Below are 26879 nucleotides of genomic sequence, written 5' to 3'. Positions count from 1 at the left end.
TTTGCGTGTATAGTCCATTTTGCAGAGTTTTCAATATATTATATTTCACCAACGAAAAAAAAGTTACACTCTAATTAATACTCTGCTAATTAAAAGGTTCATTTATAAAAGGAAAAACAACAGTATACCGTCTGCAACTCCTAGAGACTTCTCTGGGAAAGCAGTCTAGTCCAGAGTATAAGCCTGGTAACAGTGACTAGCATTTCACAAGGCTCACCGCCAGGCCTCCTCCTTTTACTTATATAAACTCCCCATCACCACCTGAAGACAGTGAGATAAGGGAACCCACACACAAACAAAAACACACTTTCCTCATGGCCCTGCTAACTCAAAACGTCACAAATTACATGGATGACTCATTTGTGAACTTTAATTCAGTGAGCTAATTGATGTTTCGCAGAAGGCAATGGCAACCCACTCCAGTAATTGATGTTTATGTACTTAGAAACATTAATAGATTGGAGAAATCAAAGTACTTAAGTATGCTGATTCACATTTGAAATGCTGGTGTAACCAGAGAACTATTAAACTGTAGTTTCATTAAACTGTAGTTTAATGTATAGGCCAGAAAAATTAAGTTTATAAGTTTATAAACAATACCCGAAGTCATGAATTTTCCAATCAAAATTTGCTATTACAGTGATAAAACAATCACATGTATTCTTTTTATATTACCATGTACAAAGATAAAATACATAAAAAGAATGTAAACTTTTGTTCTGAGATACATTAAAGTGTACTATTTATTAAATAAAGTTTGAAAGGAAAGGATGAATAAATATCTCTGCCATCCAAGATACAGTCAGAATAAATCAGCAAACAGCACTTAACTGTTAAACAATGTCAAAGCTATAAAAATCTAGATTTTTCTTAGCACTGAAAGAAATATAGCTGTTATAATCCAAATAGGTATAAGGAATACAACAGTAAATTCCTGAAAGCTGTTCAAAACATCCAAAATTAGTCAAGAAACTACAAAACTACACCCTTAGCATCCTCAATGCTTGAAAGAAAATATCATTAGGAAATCAGAAAATACTCTTCTCTGTATCATGTCAAGGTCAGGAAAAGGCAGCTACAATATCAAACATATCTAAGATCCAAAGAGTTAAAAGGAGTATTTCACACTCATTTTAAGAGTCCAAAATCCTCTAAAGTTTCTATTTTACCTGAAATGTATTTCATTAGAAGTGTACACAAGTCCCACCTAGATACAAGCTCAAAAGTGGAACACACTGTCACCCCTGCGAGTAAGAAAGACACAGGTGTTCTTCATTCCGTCCTTCCCTTGACCTGGCTAACTAGTCTCAGACAATTCCTGGGCGCTCAACGTCCCCACAGTAACCAGTACTATCTGCTCACAAAAGCAGCTCATGTTATTCCGCAGAACTTCTGAAGCTTAAACACAGGAACAGCATAGCAATCCTCTTCCCTCCCTGACCTGGGAAAGAACATATGGATTCCCCTAGTCGTTCACACGACAGAACAGCTCTCTGTCTGCTTTCAGTCATTCCAAAACTGACTTTGATCCATTCCAATTCCAAAATTCAGGTTACATGGAAGAGTATATTTTGGTGTATTTAGGGCTTTTTCCAACTTTCAGTTGAATGCACACAGCTAAGCACTCTGAGAAATGTGACATCTGCAGTACAAAGCACACCAATTCAAAGAAGGACTGAGAAGGACAACAGAGAGGACGTTTGGACTCCATGATTAGCAGATAAAAGATACGCACATTTCCGTCAAAAAGATCCAGAGTTGTCTGCAGCCATGGACAATTCTACAGCTGAAAAACTTCTGGAAGCCTGCCACATCAAAGAACAATATGGACTAGTGAATGGTCCTTCACAAAGTACAGGCGATTGAAAAAATCCCAGAGAGGGAGGAGGGGGGCAGGGAGAAAACTGAAGAAAAGAAAAAATTAAGTTATTTAAATTATGGCATTTACACAACACAGGAAATTGATGTAGGATATACATTAACCTTCTGTTTATGAAAACTCAAAAAAAAAGGAAACAGATCTAATATGGAGTCAGATTTGTTCTTCCCTATTACACTTCCTTTAAAAAAAAAATTATTCTATTTAAGGAACTATTTCATAGTAATAACCAATAACCATAAATAAAATATCTCCCTAAAAGGAGTGAGGGACAAATAGAATAAACAACTGAACAGGCCAAGAGCACAAACAGTGATTTTTTAATATAGTTTTATCTCTCAGCCCCATTTCTGATCATCTGTGCTCCTTCTGAAACTCATTCTTTTTTTTTTCTTTTTGACAGTATCACTGGTGTGGTAATTATGTTTGAAGCTTTTTCATAGTATTATAATACAGGTATTTCATTTCTTCAAGAAAAAAACATCAAAAGCCCTACTTGATATTAGAAGTGTCTCCCTTTCCAACTACAGCTGCCAAAAATGAGAGCTCCTATTATAATAATATGTACTGCACTAGAAACATACCAAGATTTGACACTTAATAAATTTTAGGAAGATATTACCAATAAAGTGAAATACTGAGGAATCTGTTTAAAACTGAACCAAACTGATTTTATTAAAATGCTAAAGCCCAAAAAGAATACATTTGAATCAGTTCTAATGAGGTGGATGAAACTGGAGCCTATTATACAGAGTGAAGTAAGCCAGAAAGAAAAACACCAATACAGTATACTACCGCATATATATGGAATTTAGAAAGATGGTGACAATAACCCTGTATACGAGACAGCAAAAGAGACACTGACGTATAGAACAGTCTTTTGGACTCTGTGGGAGAGGGAGAGGGTGGGATGATTTGAGAGAATGGCATTGAAACATGTATAATATCATATATGAAACGAGTCGCCAGTCCAGGTTCGATGCACGATACTGGATGCTTGGGGCTGGTGCACTGGGACGACCCAGAGGAATGGTAAGGGGAGGCAAGAGGGAGGAGGGTTCAGGATGGGGAACACGTGTATACCTGCGGCGGATTTATGTTGATATATGGCAAAACCAATACAATATGGTAAAGTTAAAAAAAAAAATGCTAAAGCCCAAATGTTCAAATAGAATCTTAATGCTACAGAATGCATACTGATAACTAAAGTCTCTCTTAGCATATTTGACTTTTCCAAAGTCCTCATAATCTGACCTAATTGAGCTTTACCATTTTTAATGAGAAACTCTAACATTATCCTTTAGGAGTTCCCTCATCAAGTCAAAGATAAACTTTTATCTTCAGTGGTTTAATTCGTTTCCATATCACCTCACCAAAGAGAGCTTTCTTAAATAAATACAAAGAAGTTATGCTAAGAAGCCAGTATGGTAATATCCAATTTGAATTCTAGACTATCAGAAGATGTGCAATTACATTTTAGAAAGGAAGGAGCCCTTCTATTTTAACTTGCATTATATTCCTCCTAGCAGTCATGCATAGGAATGATGATGATGTTAAATCTAATTAGACACAGATTTACTATTTTCCCTACTGCTTTTTCATACTGCTAATATTATAAACAGTACCTGCTTTAAAAACTGTAATAAGCTCATTGCGGTTACCAAATTTAAAATGCCAAAAATCTATTAGTTGGGGGGAAAACTGCTTCAAAGCATTTGAGGAATTGAAAGAGATACTTTTATTGTTAATGAAAGCCACACCTGTTGACCAGTATACAGCCCAGTGGTAAAGAAGTCTAGAGTCAGATTGTCTCAGAATCTTGGCTGCACCGTTCACCAGCTCTGTAAGTGACTTTGGATAAACTGCTTAGGTTTTGAGCCTCAGTTTTTCATCTATAAAAGGATAATAATCTATGGCCCTCACAGTTATTGTGATAATGAGGCAATAAATGTAAAGCACCTGGAATAGTGCCAGCATTTAACACTTAAGAAATGTTATTACTTTCACTATTTTTATTTTCTTTTTTACAATTAAATGAAACTAGAGTAACTAGAGTAACAGCTTCTTAAAAGATACTGGTCGGCTAAATTGTGATTGAATGACTTCATCTCTGTATAGTGGCCATTTATATCATAAATGTCCTCCCACACTGTGAATTCTTCAGACTTCTAGCAGAAGAACAATGATAATTTGCCTTTCAAATATATTAGAGCAAGTCCTATATACATGAAGCTATAGGAGAACTAGTCTACATACAGATCCAAGTTCAACAGCTGAAGCAAAAACAATCGAAAGGTAACAATTAATATATATATATACACACATACACATATATAGGTTTTTGTATAACAAACTCAAAAATATTTTCTACAGTATAAAAATGTTCACATTGGCTCTTTGACACTTTAGATCCCTTTGAGAATCTGATAAAAATTACAGACCCTGACCCTAGGAAAACATGTGGATACAAACGACTGTTCTATTTAAGGGGATTTGTTAGCTTACCTACCCCAAACTCATTCATGGACCCAGGATAAGAATTTCTATTACACTGACTTGGAAAGTTTACAGGGTTTTAAACTATTTACCCCTTGTAATCTCAAAGGGCAATATATTCTAATGTAGTTCTTATTACATTTTTCAAGGAAAAATGCCATTGTAATATACAATGGAAGCAATACAGTACGTTCTGGCCAAAGTGACTTGATCTGATTTTCATTTATGTTTATTTGTCCTCTTTTAAGAATTAGATTATGATTACTCAATACAATCCCCAATTTCATCAAATAAAAATTACAGGACACATTTTCTCAGCATTCCTTGTTATAGGATGATGCTAACTGGACAATTTAAAGAATAGCATCACAGAAAGAGCAGGAACAATTTGCATGCTAAGCAATAAATCACTCTGTTCTCAATTCTAGACACCTCTGGACAGGAGTCTTAGACTAAAAATACTTTTGTATAGATGCTGTATGAAAAAAATATGATAAGAATGGCAAAAATAACGATGAGCAAGGTTAAAGAGAAGGAGAGGAAAGGGACTGTGGAAAACCTGTAATGATTCCTCTACCACAAGTTAAGATATTCCCCTGGATCACAAAATTATTAAAACATGCTGTTAAATTGCCTAAAGCTGCCTGAATTAGTCCATGTACCTGATAATTATAAAGCTTTAATATATTAATGCCTTAGAGTAATGCATATATTTTTAAAACAAAGACATCCAAAACCATCAAGAAATGGCTCTACATTCCCTTAAGGAATTTCCTTATGGCGTAAGCTTTTATAAAAATATTTAATGAGAAACAGAAGTGCTCAATGTGGCTGTGTCAGAAACAGAAATTAGGATTTAAGTCACTTGCTGTATTTTCTTGAAACAATTGTTATTAAAAAGAAAATTTCATAGGTTTACTTATTTCTTTCTTTATGCCCACATTCTCTCACAAAGAACTGGGGGTTGGTTACACAAACACAAATACCACCCAAGGATAAAATAAATGTTGAGGAAAATTAATAAAATAAAAATACAGTTAAAAAATAAATGCTAGGGTTTAGATTAGTCCATGGAAAAGCAAATCACCTGGTCCCACTTAGTTTGCAAGAGCTGAGCCTCTATCAGCTTAACGCAATGAGGGAAGCAGGGGCTATCTCAAGGGCAACAGTATCCAAAGAGGAAAAACAAGTCCTCAGGAGAACAGCTTTTCCTGACACTGCTTCTATCACTTCTGAAAATGCAGTTTGCTCATACAACCACCACCCTGTCTATCAACAATGGCTAACAGTTTACAAGACATAAAGTTATTAATAACTGGCATCAATACATCCACTCCCTCAAGGGATAGACAGATAAACTGGAGGGCTGAAACCATTATAAACAATTTGTTGCTGCTCTATTTTGGGTTTACTTTGGGTGGTAACTTCAATAGCTTTGAAATAAAATAAAGGATAACCCTACATAACCAGACTTTAAATTGCAGCAGTAAATTTTAGGAGAAATCTGCCATAAATGTATAACTATCCTAGAAATAACAGAAAGCCCAGAGAAACCAAAGATTATAAGAAAGATACAGATGAGATAAAATAAACATTCACTTTCACCAGATGAGAAAAGTGAACAAGTAATAAATGACTTTAAATTGAAACAGGCAGGATTTAGGTCACATATTGTAACAGTTCCAGTAATGCACAAGCTATCTGTATTAAAATAATTAATCTTAAAGATTCTTCTTCTCGGAAACAACAATAAAGAGGAAGATAAATCAATTATACCTCATAAAGCTAAAAAAAAAATAAGTAATAATTTAAAGAGAGAAAACCATGCAATGGCCTTTCTTGGATTTTTGAAATAAATATACGATCCTGCCTTGAGTAAAGAGCGAAGTTATCTATCCTGGGCCCTTTAAGCCCCCACGGATTAGCAATTAAGAGTTTAAAAAACAAATCACATAATCATCATATTAAATTCTTAGTCAACCAATGAGGAAGCCCTCAACACCTTGTAGAACAATAGAGAGCGATTTCTATTGTAAAATAAGTATATCTCTTAAAATATAAAAGACTGCGCAGAGGCAAAACATTTGATTTTATCACACTTAAGTCAGAACTTGCGTCTGTGTAAAACTTAACTGAAACCGTACAAGTCAAATGGGCAATACTTAGAAAGTACTGACATTTCGTCTGCACTTACCTGATCTTTCTCGTGGGGTAGAAGGCTGACAGGTGGGAGCGAAGATGGGAAAGCACTGGGGTACTTGGGAGCCCCTTTGCCATCTAAGCCTCCGTAATTGACCCTGTACTGCGGTCCGTCTTTCAGTAACCTCCCATTGTTCACTGCGCGTTTGGCCCCCAGTCGCAGCCGCTGCTGAAAGGCTGGGTTGGTGGTGGTGCTTGTGAGATCACTTTGACTTCTGAGATACTTCTCAATGTTCTTCAGGGAGGAGCCATTTGGCTCCTCCAGTCCTTCAATTGCTCTCCTTAGAAGTTTATTCCAATCCACGTTGCGCAGATCATTGCATGATCCTCTAGACCCCTTGGTTGACTTAGGAAAAGTGCCTGGTTTAACTGATGAAAAGCGCCCAGGGTTGTCTGGGTCCTTGTAGGAGGCAAGGCCTTTGTTGGTGACTTTGAGAACTGAGCCATCCTGAACGCTGAGTTCCAGCTGTTCAGAGACTGTCTTCTTATCCAACCCATGGGAAGTGCTGACGGCATGGCAGATTCTCTCTTCAGAGGGCCTTTGCTTTTGCTTTTTTATTTTCTGTATAGCTTCAAGAATCCACTCTGTATAAAGTGGGTTTGCAAGTTTTACCATGGTTGACAAATGACTTCAGTACAAAAGTTACCCATAGAGGTTCTCCTTGTATTTAACAGAACTTGCACATTTAAAAGTCACTTACAATTCAACAAATGGGCAGACTATTCCAGACCATATTAAGCAACATCTCACAAATATCCATCCTTTAGAGATTTAAAAGAGGATGAACAGGCAAAGTTGATAGTTGTCTTATTTGACCAATAGGAAAAACTGCATTCAGGTGAAGAACATCTTTAACCAGGAAATCAAAACCTTAAAAGATAAAAAAGAAGGAAAAACTCTTAATAATGAAACTTCTAAAAATAAAGTAAAAGACTTTTTCAGATGCAAAATGTCCACAGAAATAATGACAAGCAGGTATTATGTAACAAAGCCACAATGATTATATTTTCCAACCAGAAATTGGGTCACAGTCTGAAAAGGAATTTCTTTTAGGATTTTTCATTTGTGATTTATATGAGTAGTTTATGGGGCATTTAAGAGATCATATCTAAGTTATCAATATATATTTAATGGATAACCTTCACTGAAACTAATAAAATTACATGTTAGTGGTTCAAGATATGTATCTACCATAAACATAAAATCAACACCAAAATAAATCTATGGTGCAAAAAATCTGATGGTGGGGATCTTCCTGGTGGTTCAGTGGCTAAGACTCTGTGCTCCCAATGCAGGTGGCCGGGGTTTGATGCCGGGTCAGCGAACTAGATACCACACGCTGCAACTAAAGATCCCAAATGCCACAGCTAAGACCCATCACAGCCAAAAAACTAAATATTTTTTTCTAAAAAAGGAAAAAACTCTGATGGGAGTACATTAAACGTAAAAAGAATCTTAAACTTAAAAAAAAGAAGCAATAGTCCTGACTCTTCTATTTCAGCTAAACATTCTACATATTTCTCAAGTCTCACACATAAGAAAATTTCCCACTAAGCCTCTGCTACAGAACCATGTTCCCCCAGCCCTTTGAAGAGGTTCTGTAACACTCTCTCATCCACAGGTTGCAAGAAAACTGAAATTAATGTGGTAACATAACCCGTCACCTTTTGAATAATGGAGCCCTCTAGGTGTCTCTACCCGCTTAGCTCATTAAACTGCTCAATTCAAGCAAGATTTGTACACATCCTATTCCAGGTAGACACTGACACTGCTTTCTGAGACCCTCCTGATATACACAAAAATCCCCTAGATCTCCAATCTGGGATTGAGAACACCTGCCAAGAGCACCAGCCAAAGCACCCTGGTCTGAGAGTTGAGTCAGAACTGGGCTCTAATCTTGCTCTTCACAGATAAAATCCACATCTTAAAACTCTTTCAAACAGCTTGAAGTTTTCAGAGTGTGCTCACATATAACTTGTAATCTGCAGGATGACTGTATGGATAACCTGATGCTGGGGGAAAGGTGGAACACAGGATAATAGTCAGTGGTAGACTCCAGGCTCACAGGCCCTTATTCTATACTGAAGTCCGTTCCGCCTTCACCTGAGCCTCAACTGCTTGTTCCAGCTATTCTTCCTCTGCAACTAAGACTAGTAGTTCACATGCTGGCCCTACCCATGTCAAGCAGAAAAACCCTGGGTAAACGACTTAAGTTTCTGTCACTTTACCTGTAGAGCAATAATAGTATATCCCTCCAGGACTGTTGAGAGAATTAAGTGAACACATTATCTAATACACAGCACAGAACCGCTATCATCATTTCCACTTAATACAATGCCTACACACTCTGAAAAACGACTCATAAAATTATAAAGTTATCTCTGATTGTTTATTTATATTTAATGTACCTCAAAGAGTACAATGAGCTTCCCTTGTGGCTCAGCTGGTAAAGAATCTGCCTGCAATGCAGGAGACCTGGGTTCAATCCCTGCGTTAGGAAGATCCCCTGGAGAAGGGAAAGGCTACCCACGCCAGTATTCTGGCCTGGAGAATTCCATGGACTGTATAGTCCATGGGGGTGCAAAGAGTTGGTAAAACAATAAAAACAAAATAAAAATGAAATAAAATAAACATTTTAAAAAGGGTAAAATAATGTTTTTCCAAAAAATTTAAGCAGATACACTGAAGAATTTAACATTTGCTTTCAAAGATTCTGTTGCTAAAAAACTGGACCACTGAACTATACTAGCTTGAAAGTGGCAGTTTCAAAAAGGATTTGTCCTTTTTGCAATTAGTATATTATAGTTTCACTCTGTTCTTCTCCATTCAGATTTAGCAACTTCAGACTAAAGAGATCTTATAGGTCATCCAATCCAACTTCTAGTTAAACAGTAAAAGATCCCTTGTTCAATTCCCCAACAGACGGGCCATAAAGTCTCAAAATACTTTCAGTGACTGAGGATTTGTCACTTCTTAAGACAGCTCATGCCACTGTTGGGCAGCTCTAACTGTAATATATCTCTTGCTCACAGAAGCCAAAATCTTTCTTCCCATAACTTCCACCCACTAGTTCTAGTTCCCCTGGAACAAACTCAAGAAATTCTTTAATACTACACTCCTTCATATATTTGAAAACACAATGAGCCTTCATATATTTGAAAACAAGTATCTTTTGAAAACCACTACAATCAAACCCCATTATACTTCCACTCCCACCTTGGACCACTCATATCCCGATTCCTTAACATGCCCACACATTACAGGTTTCCAAGCACCTCCTTCTCATGCTCACTCATTACTTAGGCTAATGCTCATCTTAAAATCTGGCAGTCCAGGCATTATCCAATTATACCAGGGTTACATAAACTTTCTTACCAGCACTGCCACACAACTGGTTCATGCCAAGCATGCAGTCCAACTAAAAATCTCAGATATTCTTTTAAAAAAACTGTTAAGCTGAGGATTTTCATTCTCTACCCCATACAAATTTAATACATGCTCAGATTTTTACACTTATCACAGTTCATCTTATTGGTTTGAGTCTATCTTCCAACTTGTTAAAAACTGTTTTGAATCCTGATTCTGTCATCTATGTCATCTGCAAATCTAATAAGCACTCCCCTTTGTGTCATTACATAAATCATTGACAAAAATGTTAGACTTGGAACACAGTGTGTTTAAGAATGAAATCACTGGCTTTCATCCTGCAACCACTTTCAGGACAGAACACAGGAATCATTCTGCTTTAGCAAGTTTAGAACAGGAAGCTGATCTTTCCAAAGTAAAATGGTTCAGGGCAAAATTTCATTAGAAGACATTTCACCGTGTCCAAGTAATTATTTCATCTTTCATCATTTATTCAGGATGAATCAACTAATTTAATTTGATTGCACAAAATACAACTGCAGGAAGCAGGAAAAGAGGTCACAGAAAAGTATCTAATATTGCAAAGTTGCTTTCAGGCATTTTGGTTACACAGGCCAATGAACATACATTAAAACAAAATACATTTCATAACTAATACTCAAAATACACCTTCATGACAAGCTATTACCACAATCCTAACCCACAATCAAAAGAACTGTTCATCTCCATGACCAACACATTTCAACCAGACTGACACTTTTACATTTGAAAAATACAATGAAAAAAAAGGCAAAATACCAGAATTGGAACTCCAAGTGTTTCAACAGTCCATGACAAAAAAGAAGATTGTCCAGATCGTCAGGCAAATCTGCCAAAAGAAAAAAATGTAAATGTTAATTCGGGCATTAGGACACCCCTTAAATTCAGCAACCATCTCTGGATCTCCAGGCTACTCAATCCAGACAGACACAGTGAGTTTATTGATACACCCTATTTGGTGATAAGTTAGCTCTCTTTGACAAGAAGCCCCACGACAAGTACCTCAGGAAGTAAACTTTCAGGCTTCTTCAAAGCTAGACCTGACCTCCAAATTTTAAAAAATTTGGATTTTTTAAAAATTAAAAAAAAAATCAGGTTTGCGATAGAGACTAAGAAAGTATTTCATCATTTAAAAAAAAAAAACAAACAACTTGCTATTACTCAAGTAGTCAGGCAGGTATAACATTTTGTCTGGATGGGAAAAAAAAATAGTCAAACATTGTTTAAAGGTCAATATTAACTTTCCAGGCAACATTCGCTATTTACCCCAAGGGTCATCTGGTATCTAAGTACTGGGAGCTATCACGATACGGCCAACAGCTGCAACTAAGAGAAAGGTACACCAGTTTCCACAGTATGTCAGCACAGGACACATTTCAGGTGGTGGTGGTTAGTCGCTAAGTTGTGTCTGAATCTTGCAAACCCAGGGACCACAGACCGCCAGGCTCCTCCGTCCATGGAATTCTCTAGGCAAGAATACTGGAGTGGATTGCCACTTCCTTCTCCAGGGGATCTTCCCAACCCAGGGATCAAAACCGAGTCTCCTGCGCCACAGGTGGTCTCTTTCATCGCCACGAGGGAGGCAAAAAATAAATGTGAAACAACCTATGACAGGCTGTACTTGGATACCGTGCAGACCAACCAAGCAACCTTAGAGCCTCCTTCTCCCCTCCCCTAGCCACAGACACACACCTTACTCCTCAATTTAATCTCAAAATTAGCTCTCCTCTGACACCAACCAACAGAGTTAATTAGGCAGAAGCAGATATAACCCCACAGCTCTTTGCTACAAGCTGAATCAGTGTTAAAAACATACACACACAGCTAAGAAAGGAACAAAATCATAAGTCTCTTATCTGTAGCCAATTCTCAACTAAACACATGTATATTATCCACTTTGTATATTATCCACTGCAAATTTTTTAATCTTAGGCTGGTTTGTTTCTGACATCCCAATGGCCCCACTGTAAATTGGTATATGTTAAGAGAATAGATTGAAAACCAATTTAATTTTAGTCTAAGCAATATTTAACTAGAAAGACAAATCCAAGGCCAAAAAAAATGCATAATTCATTAAAAAGCCAGTTAGAAATGCTTTCCACCCCCTGCCTCCCCTGATTCAGAATTATCCACACCATTTCTTCCAAAGCCCTAGGATTGGTCCCACAGGTAGACAGCTCATGCTATCACAAGTATAACCCTAAAAACTGTTATGCTGTTTTCATTTTTTTCTATAAAAGCTTGAAAGTTGGACTAAAAGGCTATCAAAACCAAGAATGAGTCATTCCAAATTAATTCTGGGGACTCATGCTACATCAAAATTAAATTACTCTATTTTCTAAGGTTTTGAATCACTATTTTTAACTACAAAGTAACATGAGTAAATTATATGGTTGTATCATACAGTTTTTAATAAAACACTATTTACATCATTCATTACAAACTATTCTAAACAAATCTAGAGAAATGCTTCGTCCAACACTGAGCTTTTGGCTTCATTAGTATTATAAAAATATCAACACTATTCAGAAATACTCATGTCAGCATAAGAAGAGTCAAAATACCCTGCATCATAAAGTCTACGTGAAGCCTCCTCTAAGCTTTTACTAAGGCTGTGTGTTGTTTCAAAATCAATGTCATAACACTCGAGTCATGAGATTGCGGATGAGCCAAAAGCAGTGGTAGAAAAAAATAAAGATTAATAGTAGAGTTTACTCTTCTGTCATACTGACAAGTTATTTTTAGCTCTCGCACTTTTATAGGCTCCTGGATTTTTTCATAGCCTATTATGTAACTGAGTAAGGATCCACAAATCTTAACAATATCGTCTGAAAAAGAATATAGACTGTTTAAGGGAAGGGAACTTAACTTCTTTTCTTCTATAACCACCCAGCACAGACTACTAGCACAGTTGCTCCAAAGAGCACTCAGTGAACACACTTCTGGGACATCAGACCTCATCCATACAGTAATACTGGTTTAACGTTCAAATCCTGTGTGCAATTACTTCTCAAAATTAATGCTCAAGACCCAAAACATGTGAACTGGGAGGTGAGGTTATAAACACTACCAAAGAACAACCAGCAAATTTAGTGAGATACTGTTCTGCATGTGCAGCCCTATGGTAGATGCTGTGGGGATAAGAAGCAATTCAGCACAACTTGGTAGTTCTTCAAAAAAATTAAACATAAAATTACTGTATGAGGTCACAATTTCACTTCCAGATACACACCCCAAGGAACTGAAAACAGGGACTTAGATAAGCACAAGTACACTCATGTTCACGACAGCACTATTCCCGACAGCCAAAAAAAGTGGAAACAGGTCAATGTCCATCAACAGATAAATGGGTGAAAAAATATGGTATATCCATACACTAGAATAGTATGCAATCATAATAAGAAATGATGCAGTGGGGGCTTCCCTGGTGATCCAGTGGTTGACAGTCTGCCTTCCAATGCAGGGGACATAGGTTCGATCCCTGGTCTGGGATGATCCCACAGGCTGAGGGGCAACTACGCCCAGGTACCATAACTACTGAACCTACACTGGAGAGCCCCTGAGCCACAACTACTGAAGCCCTCAGACCTTGAGCCCCTGCTCTGCAACAAGAGAAGCCATGGCAATGAGAAGCCTGAGCACTGCAACCAAGAGGAGCCCCGACTCACTGCAACTAGAGAAAGCCTGTGTGAAACAACGAAGAAAAGTAGCAGAACCAAAAATAAAATTAAACAAACCTTTAAAAAAAGAAAAAGTGATGAAGTAGTGATACATGCTACAACATAGACAAACCTCAAAAATATGTTGTGAAAGAAGCCAGACACAAAAGGTTACATATCATTTAACCCCATTAATAAGAAACTCCTAGAATAGATAAAGCTAGAAACAGAACATAGATTGGTGGGACCTGGGCAGGGATGGGGGAGATGGTGAGGAGAAACTAATTAATGGGTAAAAGTGAAAAGTAGTGAAAGTCACTCAGTTGTGTCAGATTCTTTACGACCCCCATAGGCTGTAGCCTGCCAGGCTCCTCTGTCCATGGAATTCTCCAGGCAAGAATACTGAATTGGGTAGCTACTCCTTCTCCAGGGGATCTTCCCAACCAGGTGTCAAACCCGGGTCTCCCACACTGTAGGCAAATTCTTTACCATCTGAGCCACCAGGGAAGCCTGGCATAAGGGCTAAGTAAAGTAAAGTTGCTCAGTCGTGTCCAACTCTTTGCGACCCCATGGACTGTAGACTACCAGGCTCCTCTGTCCATGGGACTTTGCAGGCAAGAGTACTGGAGTGGGCTGCCATTGCCTTCTCCAGGCTTAAGGGGTAAGAGACTTTATTTTGGAGTGATGACAATGTTTTGAAAACTGCATAGAGGTCATGGTCACATAACACTGTGACTATACTAAATGTCACTGACTTGTTCACTTTAAAATGCTTTTATGTTATATGAATTTCACCAATTTTTTTTTTTTTTAAGAAATAGAGCAATAAACTATAATAATAGCAACCACTGTCTGACACCTACTGTGAGCCAGGCTCTTTACATAGATTATCACGTGCATACGTATGTCAGGTCGCTTCAGTCGTGTCGACTCTTTGAGACCCCATGGACTATAGTCTGCCAGGCTCCTCTGCCCATGGGGATTCTCCAGGCAAGAATACTGGAGTGGGTTGCCATGCCCTCCTCCAAAGGATCTTCCCAACCCAGGGGTTGAACCCCTATCTCCTGCAGCTCATGCACCACAGGTGGATTCTTTACCGCTGAGCCACCGGGGCAAGCCATAGATTACATAATTATCAAGTAAACCTCAAAACCACCCTGTAAGGTAGCATTGTTGCCCACATTTTGCACAAGAAAAACAGATTCCTGACTGTCAAGACCTCAGACCAGTAAGTCATGAAAGATTTTAATTCAGATGCTAAACGCTTTCCTGTCTCTCCATTGGCTTTCAAACTAGGCTCCTTGGCGCTCTTGTGAGAAAGTGCCTGGGCTTTCAGAACCACCTGCAGATGCCCTTGTGGGTTACACACTAGGGCCACCATAATCCCTGCACCAAACAAAGCATCTCTGCCTTAACTATTCTATATTTAATGGTCTTCTCTATAATATTCACTTCAAAGAAAGGGCTCCTCTAAATACAGAAGGAACAAAGTCTGAAAACAACCGTGACTAGTGACTATTCCTCAGTAGTATGGACGGGAGAACATCCCTTGGATGGATGGGACTTAAACTGGACCCTGAAAGGCAGAACTTAGATGAACTGCCTGTTCTCTCCACAGATACCTCCTCAGAAGCCCTACATCACTTTGTCTAACAGGAAACTTTTAGCTTTCTTATCACTTGATATTTCTAATCCGTATTTTGCTTACCTCATCTCCCCTACTAGACTGCAAAATTCTGAAGAACAGGACTCATGTTTGATTCATCGTGGCATGCCCCAAGATTTCCAAGGACCACAACTTGAACGTAAGAGGGGTTCAATGCCTATTTGTGAAATGGATGCACCAGTGAATGAATGAAGGGAAATCTAGGAGAAGGCAGAGAACAAGAACGAGCTGTCAGAATAGAGGGACACTGAGTCCATGTGCATGACTGGAGAAGGGACGTTTTGACTAGGAGGAAGAAATAAAGTTGGACGTGACGAAAACCAGGCTGAGGCATGCGAACACGACAGATGAAGTAACAGAAAGCCAGAACAGGAGTAGCAACACAAGGTAGAGTGGAATGCAAGCGCGTGTGTGCACGCACACACACACACCCCCACACACACAAATGTGCTGAACGTGTGAATAATTCTGGCTATGGTATTCATCCAGTGTACTTTGAAGGGAAGGATGACTGAAGGAACAAACAAAAGTAATCAGTATGTCATCTCCCCAAATATCAATCTTGTTCAACTTATATTTATGAGCTTAACTCAGCAGCAAGCCCAGAGTAGGCATTCCATAAATGTTAGTTGAATTGAATATTTAATTCCCATCTTTTTAGAATAATACTAAGTCCTTTCTCACTACTCATTAGCATAGAGTTTTCAATTCAAAAGCTAATAATGTTTTCCAAGGATTTCTAAGAGGCTAAATCACCATGAAAATTATAATTTCAACTAATACATATTATATTAATTGGAAGTTTAATTTTTCATGTCATGCTCTCCTAGTTGACAGTATCCTTGTTATGTCATTAAACTATAATTGTGTAAATCTGCTTCAACAAACAATAACTGAACCATCAATAAACTATTATGTCTTCCATAATCCCTAGCAAAGATTAGTTTCAACATCATCATCATAAATTAGTAGAGACTCGTCCCAAATCTCCTGGTGAAGCCTATGAATTCTGTTTGCATAGTCATCCCTAAATTTAAGTGCTCAATAGTTTCAGTCTCTAAACTTTAATTACACTGTCAGGAACCTCACAGGAAATTTGATCCCCGTCTCTAAAACAGGATTTTAGAGACAAGATGAAAAGTCATTCGAAGTCATCAGGCCTTTGGAGCCAGGGTACACTGATTAGTAAGTAATAATGATATCATAACCAAGCACTTTCACTTAAGAAATAATCAACTGAATTTAGAGTGACTTTTTTTCCTGACATTTAAAAATTCCTATTCAATTCTAACCTCAAGTTAGCTTTAGTTGGGTTTTAATGACAAAGGCAAAAAACAATGTATTTGGGAAAAAAATCTGACATCTTAAATTTAAAAGATTATTTTGAAAATACACATCATTTCAGAATTCTGCATTAACTTTATCACACAGTTCCTTAAAACAAATTAAAGCTGCTCTCTGAGAATCTCAAGAAAATTACAGATCTATTTTTAAATAGGAATACAAGTACATACAGACATTTGCATACAATTTCAAGGGCTTCCAGAATCTCTACTGCTCATCCAAGGACCTCTAAAGGTCCACTCACTAACTTAACTTACTTTAACACACAGAGAGGTTGATAGTTTTGTCCAGTTTCACAATAATTATCTCTATATGTGCTTAAAATAAAACATGTTATATTGGAAAAAAAGAAAGTTATTATCATCGGTTTTGGATACTGTCAAACAGGCTCATGAAATCTTATTCAACAAGGCAATGTGCTATGATGGGATGGATCTAGAGAGTTCAGGAATCAAGTCCCCACTTTGTCAGCTACCTAAGCTGTGGGATATAGGGCACGTTACTGAGTCAATCTAAGTCTCAGTTTTCTCACCTGTAAAAATGAGAAAAATGTAGTTTTGTAGACCTGTAAAGAGGAATAACTGAGATAACAAATATGAAAGAACCGAGGCGGAGGACACATAGCAGGAACACAATAAAATACTAGCTCATAAAAGGAAAAAGGGCAATGCAGTCAGCTAGAGACCTGTAAAATCTCATCTAGCTGAACTTCTGTCTATATGACCATTTTCTCCTATGCGATAGGGAAAGTCAGCACCTGCCTTAGTTATAGTTACAGCCAAGAAAAATTCAAGACAGAGAATAGAAAAAAGTGAAGAAGAGCAAAAAGAGATTTGAAATGGTGAGGACGGGGTCAAGAAACGTGTATTTTCCTCATGATCATACATCTTTTAAGGTCAGTAAAGATTTAGAAGATAAAATTGATAGGAGAATATCTACTTAACCTGAGGGCAGGAAAAGTCTTAAAACAAGACACAAAAAGCACTAACCATAAAGAAAATACCATTAAATTTGACTCCATTAAAATTAAGAAGTTCTGTTCATTAAAAGACACCACAAAGAGTGAAAAGGCAAGCCAGAGAATGAAGGAAGGCATTTGCAACACACACAAAGGACAGAGTTTCATATTTAGAGCAAGAACTACTACATAGCTATAAAAAGACACAAGGACCAATTTACAAAAGGGGGAAGGGGTGCAGGGACAGACTTGAACAGGAACTTTACAAATGAGGAAATCCAAGTAGCCAATAAATAAATGAAAAGCTGTTCAACCTCCTTACTAATAAGGGAGAGGCAAAGTGTACCAGATTGGCTGAGCTGAAAAACTAACAAGAGTAAGTCAAGTTGGTGAAGAGTAAGAAGCCAGGGAGCTCAGATATACATACAGATACACAGATATACTGGAGGAAGTATAACCCGGTACAACTCTGGAAAATAGTCAAACTGGTACCTAGTAAAGTTGCAGACAAGTATACCCCATGACTAGGGCAAACATACAGATCATCATCCAAATTCAGAGACTTCTGAGAATTAAAGGTGTTATACTAATTCCAGGAGGAGGAAATGGCAACCCACTCCAGTATTCTTAGACAGAAGAGCCTGGGGTCGCAGAGTAGGACACGACTGAGCATTATACAACTAACACCAGGACAATAGGAATAAGCAGCATTAACATTCACGCTGCCTATGAAGCAGTTTATTCGCAGATGCACACCTCAGTCGGAGACTGTGCACACTCATACCAGGTGATGAGCATGGGAACGCTGGCAGGGAACATTAGTTCACAACTTCCCCACACCAGAAACAACTCAAATATCCAGCAAGAGTGGAACTGATGAGGCTTCCCCGGTGGCTCCTGGCCGTGGTAGAGAGTCTGCCTGCCAATGCAGGAAACACAGGTTCGATCCCTGGTCCTGGCAGACCCCACATGCCAGACAGCAACTACACTCACACGCGGCAACCATGCAGCCTGTGCTCTAGAGCCCGGGAACCACAACTGCTGAGCCCCTGCAGCCTGCAGTCTGTGCTCTGCAACAAGAAAAGTAACTGTGGTGAGAAGCCCACGTACAAAAGCCACCATTAACCACAAACTACAGAAAACCCACGAGGAGCCAAAAATAAAAATAAAGAAATAAAATTATTTTTAAAATGGCCACTTGGACATATTACAGCCTTTCAAAAAAAAGAGTGGAACCAATGATAGAAAAATCGTGGAAGATTACGGGAGTCCCATGAAAAGCTGCTTAACGGCGTTCTGGAAAAGCAAATTAAAGCACTACCAAGAAGAAATCTCCGTTGCTCACACTTCTCCCGTTCACTAGTCATTCACTATTTTATAGGCGAAGACTGATCACTGTAGCTCACACATACCTGCTTCCATAAAACAATTCCTTTTCTCTCACTTGATACAAATACAGGGATCTGTATACAAGAACACTGAAACTACTGTGTAGAGAACTAAGAGATGAAAAGTCACTCGTTAGGAACCCTGGCATTTAAAAACTGTACCAGTTGGCTAAGCCTTCTTCTGACTGGTATTCAACAGTCCATGAAAGTTTCTGAAGTACAGTATTTATCCAACTTCCTAAACTACCTTCCAATATTCACCTTATTTTAACTTTCCCTCCCCTGATGCCTTATATCTGACAGTTTCCACCTTATGTGCACAAGCAGTGAGAGAGAGAAACATTTGGTGTAACAGCTATGATGTAACATTCACTCTACTCAAGAGGCCTGGGCTTGACTGGTAGGCAAAATTTCAACTGACCCTGTCATCACCACCAGCCAGTCATTCTCCTAAGTTCCTCCTTTAATGTTAAACCCTCCCTCTGTCTTTATCTTCTCTTTTTAACTATCACTTCACCATCTCAATCTTTGACCCTAAGTTCAAGTTCTCAGGTAAGAATCTTATCCTTTATTGAAAAATGCATTATCCTTTCCTTCTGGGGAAAAAAAAAAATCCTGCCCAAATTCATTTTGATAAATGTGTGAAGAATTTATGAATAAAAAAGAATGGAGTGTTTCACTTCAAGATTATCCGAGAAAATCAATGTACTTTACTCACAGTCATACCACACACACACACACACACACACACACACCTTTTTTGGAGTACCACAGAACTAGAACACTATCTTGGTGTAAGTTATTCCCATTAGCTACTCCCACCTCCTGTCCATATATGGAGGAGTGTTCATATGCTCTTCTTCACTTTGAATTTCCAGGTACCTCCACCCAAATCTTGGTTCACTGGTTCTCTTTTCCTATTTTGCACATTTGTCACCTAGCCCCTCCTCTGCCTTTGCCCTTTGTCTCCTACCACTCCCTGCACTCAGACCAAAGTACTTAAAAATTCAAAAATATGCAAACACAAGGAGCCTCTTTCTGAGACAGACACCCAGTTCCCCCTTTGCTGACTCCAGCTCAAGTTACACCCAAGAAATCCAAAGTGTGTGCCAAGTTGCGTACCCATGGGTTGTAGGCCACCAACTCCTCTGTCCATGGAATTTCCCTTCCAGGCAAGAATACTGGAGTGGGATGCCATTTCCTACTCCAAGGGATCTTTCAGACCCAGGGATTAAACCTGTCCCCCACCCTCCTGCACTGACAGGTGAATTCTTTACCACTGAGCCACCTGGGAAGCCTCTAACAACCCTGTCTCCCACACTAACATCTCTGCCCATATGCCTTCCCGACTCAATCCAAATCACATTCGCCCAGTCCCACCTACCTTTCTTCACACCTGTCACCTTTTCCCACCTCCTGAACCCCCTGACTCCTAAGAGACTTTCTGTTAGATATATTTTGCGCAAGGGTCACCTCGGGGCAAAATATATCTAATAATTTAGAATATATCTAAATTCTAAGTAGGCTCCCTTGGAATTTAAGTTTGCTCTTCTGTCTTCCGGAGACTCTCTAAAGAATATCCGTTTCCCACCCCTCCATGTTTTTTCCAAGCTTCTATACCCCAAAGCTAGCAAACCTTTCTATTCATGCCGATTCACCCAGATACCTCCTTCCCCCCATAGTAAATGTACCTAACCCCCGTTTCCTCAATACTTCCTCCAAACCAGTATCTACTCTGCACCGCTTTCTCAACACTACTCCATATCCACCACACCCAAATCCATTCTTACTCTGCCTCCCCCCAACCCCCATATCTACAAGTTCACCCTTCTGCACCGTTTCACTTGCCCCTCGGTCCTCCTTCCACATCTCCCAATTCTGCACTCTCCTCACCCTCCCTGATGCACCTGCTTGCACACCTCGTTTCCCCTCACACCCACCCCCTCCCTGGGACTGCACTTCCCAGACACTCACTGGCCCCCTACCGTTCCTAGTAGGTCCCTCCCACTCAGAAAACCCCTACAAGCCCTCGCCTTCCGACCACCCGAACCCCGCCCCCATCCCGATATCGCTCCGCCCCTCTACCCTCGAGCCCCGCCCCTTGCCCTGGAGGTCCCGCTGAGGGGCGGGGCCTGTCCCTCCTCCCCTTTCCCCCGCCCCCTACCGTCACGCTCAGGGGCAGCCTGACCCCGAACGGCCCCGCGGTGACCCTCGCGCAGAGGCCTATGGGAGGGGCGTCACAAGCCCCCTATTTCCCCCCTCCCGCCCCCCTCCCGCCCAGTCTCCTCCCCCTGGGAACGCGCGGGGTGGGTGACAGACCTGGCCGCGCGCCACCGCCACAGCGCCTGCCGGGGGCGCTGCCGCTGCCTGAGAAAAAAGCCGCGGCTGCCGCCAGGAGGAGGTGCCGTTGCCTCCGCCACCGCTGCCGCCGCCGCCAGGGGTAGGAGCTAAGCCGCCGCCATTTTGTGTCCCCCTGTTGTTGTCGTTGACATGAATCCGACATGACACTGATTACAGCCCAATGGAGTCTCATTAAACCCGAGCCACGGTCCCGCCCTAGTGCTGCTCCATTGGACTAGACCGCAGACACTTAGGGCCACCCGTTGGCCTAGGAGTCTGTCCATCACCCACACACTAACCACTCTGCAGCCCATTGGGGCAGGATCCTGCCGGTCATCTCGCCTCCGCATAGGCACACCCCTCGACCCATCAGCCCCCCCTCCGGTACCACCCCGGGGGAGGGCCCACTGCCAGTACCAATCAACAGACCGCCTGGCCCGCCCCTTCTGGGCACCTATTGGTCCAGCCCTTTTTCTCTCGCCAGACACCACGCAACCTCTACTTCCATCTACCCGCCCCCTCTACCTCTAGAAAGGGATTGGGTCTACTCGCAGGAGAGGTACTTGGCCTTATTGGCTGCAGACGACGCCAATCAGAGGGCCTTTTCCCTTTCCCCTCCCCCACTCAACCCCGAACCCCCCTAGCCCGCAGCTAAAGTTTGTGTGAGAGCTGATCGCTGGCGGCGGCCGCAGGATTTAGGGGTGGGAGCGGGCGGGCGCGCGCGGGCGGGCACGCGAAGTTAAAATTCGAGGTTCTCAGTCGCCAGCTCCTGCGGTGGAGCGCGCGGACGGGCGCGCCGCCTGGAGCGTTCCATCCCGCCCCCTCCTCCACCTTCTCCCGTCCTGTCCCGGGCGACTACTCGCCCGCCCCCTGGCTTGCATCCTTACCCCCCACGCACCCCTACCCTGCAAGCCGAGGCCGGGTGCAGGCAGTATGATGTCGCTGCAGCCTCCTCGCCATCCCATGCCGAGGGGGAGCAAGCCCTTACCCGCCGGGCGTGCACCCCCCGGCTCCACACTCGCCCGTGTCTGCAAGCACGTGCACCGTTCGCCGCTGCCTCCAGCCACCCCGGTCCCGGGCTAACCTCGCCTGCAGCCCGGCCAATCGTTTGCTGCCCTTTGTTGCTGCAGCCCGGGTCTCCCCGCTGTCTTCCTCAGCCTCCGCCTCGTCCTTTGCCAGCCGCCCGGGTCCGCAGCGCCGCGCTCCCCCCGCCCGGGACCCACCGCCGCCGCCTCCTTCTCCTCCTCCGCCTCCTCCTCCTCCTCGGCTCCGGGCTGCAGCGCACAGAGCCCGAGGCAGCGCCGCCCAGCCCCGCTCCCCCCGCGCCGCCAGCTAGCCCGCCCGGCCCGGCCGGGGGCGCAGCCTGGACCCCGCCCGCCCCAGTCCCCGCCCCGGGGGTACCTGCCTCCGCCCTGGGGGGCTCCGCTTGCCGCCCTCGGGGGAGGGCGGGGATGCCGGTGTCCGCGGGAGGATGGGGACGCCTGGGCCGTTTGGGGCGGGGAGTGTGCCCGCCTGGGCTGGGACTGAGAGGTGCGGTCCTCGCCAAAGCGCCCCCCCTCCCCGCCCCGCCGCCGTGGGCCCCAAACTTCGTCCTCTGCTGGGTCTTGTACCCTGGGCGGTCGCGGCAGTTTTGGGGTGGGGGATGCTTCGGGAGCTGTGTCTACTCTGATCAGGAGGAAGAGGGAGCAGTGACATTCAGCGACTGCGGACAGGGCACGGCGGCGGCATCCTTGGGTGGGAGTGGGGATGTCAGACGCCGCTGGAGGGGGAAGCTGCCCCTCGATGCCCTCTCCCGGTCTGCGAGGAGCTGGAGAGCTCTGAGCTGCGTTCCCAGTGCTTTCTTGGGCGATGCAGCCGGGTGGCAGAGGGGCTAGGGGCGGGGGGAGACGGCTGGAGGGGGGGCCCTTCCCCCTCTCTTCTAGCCAGCGCTCGAAGGAAGGCTGATGGCGAAGTTCGGTTTTCCAGGCTTCCCCTGGGCCCCCCGAGTTCCTGAGGCCCACAAGAGGGAGGCTGGGGGCTCATCTGGCCGCCCAGGCGAGGCCACTTTGACGCTGCCCACATGCCTCCCAGCGCCGTCCAGACTCTGAAGAGAGACTCCCTCGTTCTTCCCGGAGACCGGTGGGATGCTGACAGGGGAGACTTCAGAAAATAGTCAAAAGTAGCCTTGAGAAATGGCTCCTACAGAGTTTGAGTACGAAGTTTCCCTTCCGAGGCGCCATTGCTTCGTGAGGGGAGGAGAACTATGACTTTGTAAAAGAACCAAGTTTCAGGCATGGTGGCCTAGATGGCAAACCACCTGTTGACTCAAGTCTGCCCCAGGGCGATCTTGGGCCCTGACAGGGTGACACATGGTACCAGGGAGAGGAATCCCCAGGCTTCCTGCCCTGGTTGACTCTAGCATCCTCATGGCAGTGACACTGCAGCAGCAGCATCTTCAACTTCACATAGCAACCACTGTGTAAGCTAGGTGGGTACTTTGTTAGAGCAACTTCTCTCAAACAAACAAAAGCAGCAGCACAGCGCAGTCATCGATTGCAGAGCTAAAACACACTTCACTTTTTAAGATGGTTTGCTTCTCTAGGGTGTGAGCAGCCCCTACTTACATGCTTCTTGGCAGCAAGGTGAGAAAAGAACTAAGACAAAGGGTGCAGAATTGGATGAAAGGACAGAAGAGGGGAGAGGGGGAGCAGAAGAGTTGTAATACTACCCTCAAAACTGTCACCCGTTCCATTATAAATCCCTTTTATAGGTGTTTTATTACTTGGTTGTTAGTTTTTAAAACACAAACCTCTTTAGATTAAATCTTGGCATTCACCGGCTCAGCTTGGGGAAACAAAACACAGGGAAAGCTCTGGGCTTGGCTACTTTTGAGTTACATTACTGATAAAACAAACAAACAGCAGGTTGGGTTTCCTTGTAGCCTCTCCTACCTCTTTTATTTAATATCTTCAGTAGCTGGCTCAAGGTGAATTTTTACAAGCCATTAGTTTATAATTCAGTCTAGTTCATTTAGGTATTTCAAAGAGAAGGACATTTATAAGGTATGCTTTTTTTTTTTTTTATAATGCAGGTGTTGGGATTTTTATTCTCCAAGAAATTACTAAGTAAATCTAAGAATCCTGGCACACACTTCGGCCTTTATGTTCTGTTTTGTTGTTGTTTTTTTTCCCGTGGTCTGCCCAGATGCACTTTATTTTGTAACTTAGATTTGAGCCTCCCAGCCTGCATTTTATCTCAAGCAATAAAAATAAACCATGTCTTAATTAAAAACAAGTTTCAAAACTCCATATCTATACAAACTAAAGTATGCTAAAGAAGCAACCAAAGACAATTAAAGCCAAAAGTCCGCATTTAAGATGTCTTCAGCCAATGAATCGTGGGAGATTTATGAGCATCTAACACTTGTTATCACTAATGAGTTAGCCAGATGGATTTCCAGTGCATCAAGACCTGAACAGACACTTTAGACAGAAAAGGGTCTCATTTGCCTAAACTTGTGCTCCCGTAACCCCAGGACCTGGCAAACGCAGAAGATGGAACTATCTTTATCCAACAAATTGATGTGTTTTTTTTTTTGAGCTTCTTTTCTTAATACAGTTCTCTAACAGGGCATGGCAAGGAAAGGGACTGTGTTGCTTTCCCAATGATACTCCCCTCTAAGCTTACTGGTCCTTTTTGAGAAATCCTGGCTCTTCAGGTAAGTGGGACTGGAAAGGATAACAGAGTCACAGCCAGAGATACATACTTAATGCTTCCTCTAAACCTCTCTTTATCTATAGTATCTCAAAGCCTCAGCTGAGCTAAACAGCTCAATTAATAACTTAATCTAGAAATAACTTGAAAACCAAGCCCAGCGCAAAATTTGCAAGCTGACTGGACTGAAGGATTATGAATCCAGGGGCCCATCTGATGAGTCCTCCCCCTTCCCCAAAAGAGTTGCTAGTGGGCACCACTGACCAGAACTGCTCAATGTGGTCCACAGATCAGCAGCATCAGAATGATCTGGGAATGAGTGCTTAAAACACAGATTGTTTGGCCTAACCCCAGATTCTGATTCAGTAGGTCTACAGTGAGTCTCCCAAATCTACATTTTTAGCCCATGACTTGGCTTGAAGCTTATGATCCCTGATTTGACAACCACTGGCCTAGGCTGAATCCTTGTCTTTCTGCAAAGTAATGTATCTTTTGTGAGCTTCTTAGCCAGAAGGTTATAGTCCCTAGTATACTGAGATGATTCCATGGTCTGACCTATCTGTCCTTCAGTCCTGAGTAAGAGTGAAAAAGAATGCAGAATAGCTTCAGGAGCTGAAGGGAACTGAAGGGCTTGATCTTTGGGGTTTGTTTACTTGCTCTGAAGCAAGTCAAACAAACACTCTGATAAGGGATCATATCCACAGATGCACCAACAAAGCCTTATGAAAGAAACAGAGGAAGGGAGGCAGCAGGCAGAGACCCTGAGCTGATCTGTCTGGGCCAAAGCTCAGGATGAAGTCTATTTACACTCAATTAGTCACTTAAAAAAACAACAGTCTCCACTGTCCTTCCACCTGCCACTGGGACTGGAAACTGTATCCCCACAAGGTCACAGTGTCTGGTTATGTCAGTCAAGGGCAAAGGGGGTGAAGGGCAATCAGTCAAACCATTAGTTTTAAATAGGCTAGCAAATTCAAGCTATAGGTGTGTATGAAAAGTCTGCATTGTTTTAAATACCAATATTTTGTACTCTTACCCCATTAGTTCCAGCTTAAAAACTTTTAGTGTCATTTAAAAGCATTCTGAACCAAGTCTACACTCCTTAGTCTACCTCTAAGGCTATGCACATCTGCACCCAACCATTATCTCATCTCCGGCTTCTCCCAGCCCCACACACTCCTCCGTGCCCAGCACACACTGTTCCCTCCGCAGTCATGCCTGCCCTCTCTACCTTATCTGATGAAGACCTTGAAAAAAAGATACCTCCAAATCCCCGCTTGGCTGCTGCCTCTTCTGTGAAGTTTCCCTGGTCTTTGTAGGTAGCCCACAGGACTTGAAGCTAACCGGGAGCAATCCAGCTGTGGCGCTTTTGAGTGCTCTGTTATTGTTTGTCAAATTACGGAATAAAAGCACTTACACTCTGTTGTCACATTTTGCCAGTTTGTTGTCCTAATGAGCTTTTCTATTACATGGTCCGGATTTTTCATCTGTAAAACTGCCCTAGAGCCTGACCCATAGAAGCTACTTAACAACCACCACACACACCTGTGGTTCCCATCCCTGGCTGCACATTAGAATCAGCCGAAGGAACTTTTGAATCAGCCTAGCACCAAGTCCCACCTGAGGACACCTAAGACTGTTTGGGGTGGGCCTGTTTATTAGCATTAGTATTTAAGCACCCTGTGCAGTCAACAGTTCAGAACCATTGTTTTATATTTATCAGGAGGATGCCTCAGCATCAAGTGAGAAATTCTGAAGACAAGAGGATGGTGAAAGATTATAAAATTAGCTAAATGTTGATGAGAGGACAGAGGACTCAGGATCTTTTTGGTTTTGTTTTGAGACTTAAGA

At 42.0% G+C, this 26879-nt stretch overlaps 1 protein-coding gene across 5 annotated transcripts in view; it reads right to left on the bottom strand.

Annotated features, from left to right (window-relative positions):
• Positions 1-22825, bottom strand: part of KAT6B (lysine acetyltransferase 6B) — a 182158-nt gene extending 159333 nt beyond the window's left edge. The window contains exons 1-3 of one of the 5 annotated variants that reach the window (XM_027530911.1): positions 22737-22825; positions 10740-10809; positions 6570-7445 (exon numbers count right to left, since the gene is read on the bottom strand). In XM_027530911.1, the coding sequence (XP_027386712.1) occupies positions 6570-7190 (621 nt within the window). In that variant the 5' untranslated portion in view covers positions 7191-7445; positions 10740-10809; positions 22737-22825. Of the gene's footprint in view, positions 1-6569; positions 7446-10739; positions 10810-21314; positions 21620-22419; positions 22541-22736 lie in introns of those variants that run through there. The other 4 variants (XM_027530910.1, XM_027530909.1, XM_027530913.1 and 1 more) reach the window with 4 other exon arrangements.
• Between the last annotated feature and the right edge of the window lie 4054 nt (positions 22826-26879).

Source organism: Bos indicus x Bos taurus, chromosome 28, assembly GCF_003369695.1.
Source record: "Bos indicus x Bos taurus breed Angus x Brahman F1 hybrid chromosome 28, Bos_hybrid_MaternalHap_v2.0, whole genome shotgun sequence".
Lineage (NCBI taxonomy): Eukaryota > Metazoa > Chordata > Mammalia > Artiodactyla > Bovidae > Bos > Bos indicus x Bos taurus.
The sequence above is the reverse complement of the archived record's forward strand: the minus strand, read 5'-3'. Positions and strand labels throughout refer to the sequence as shown.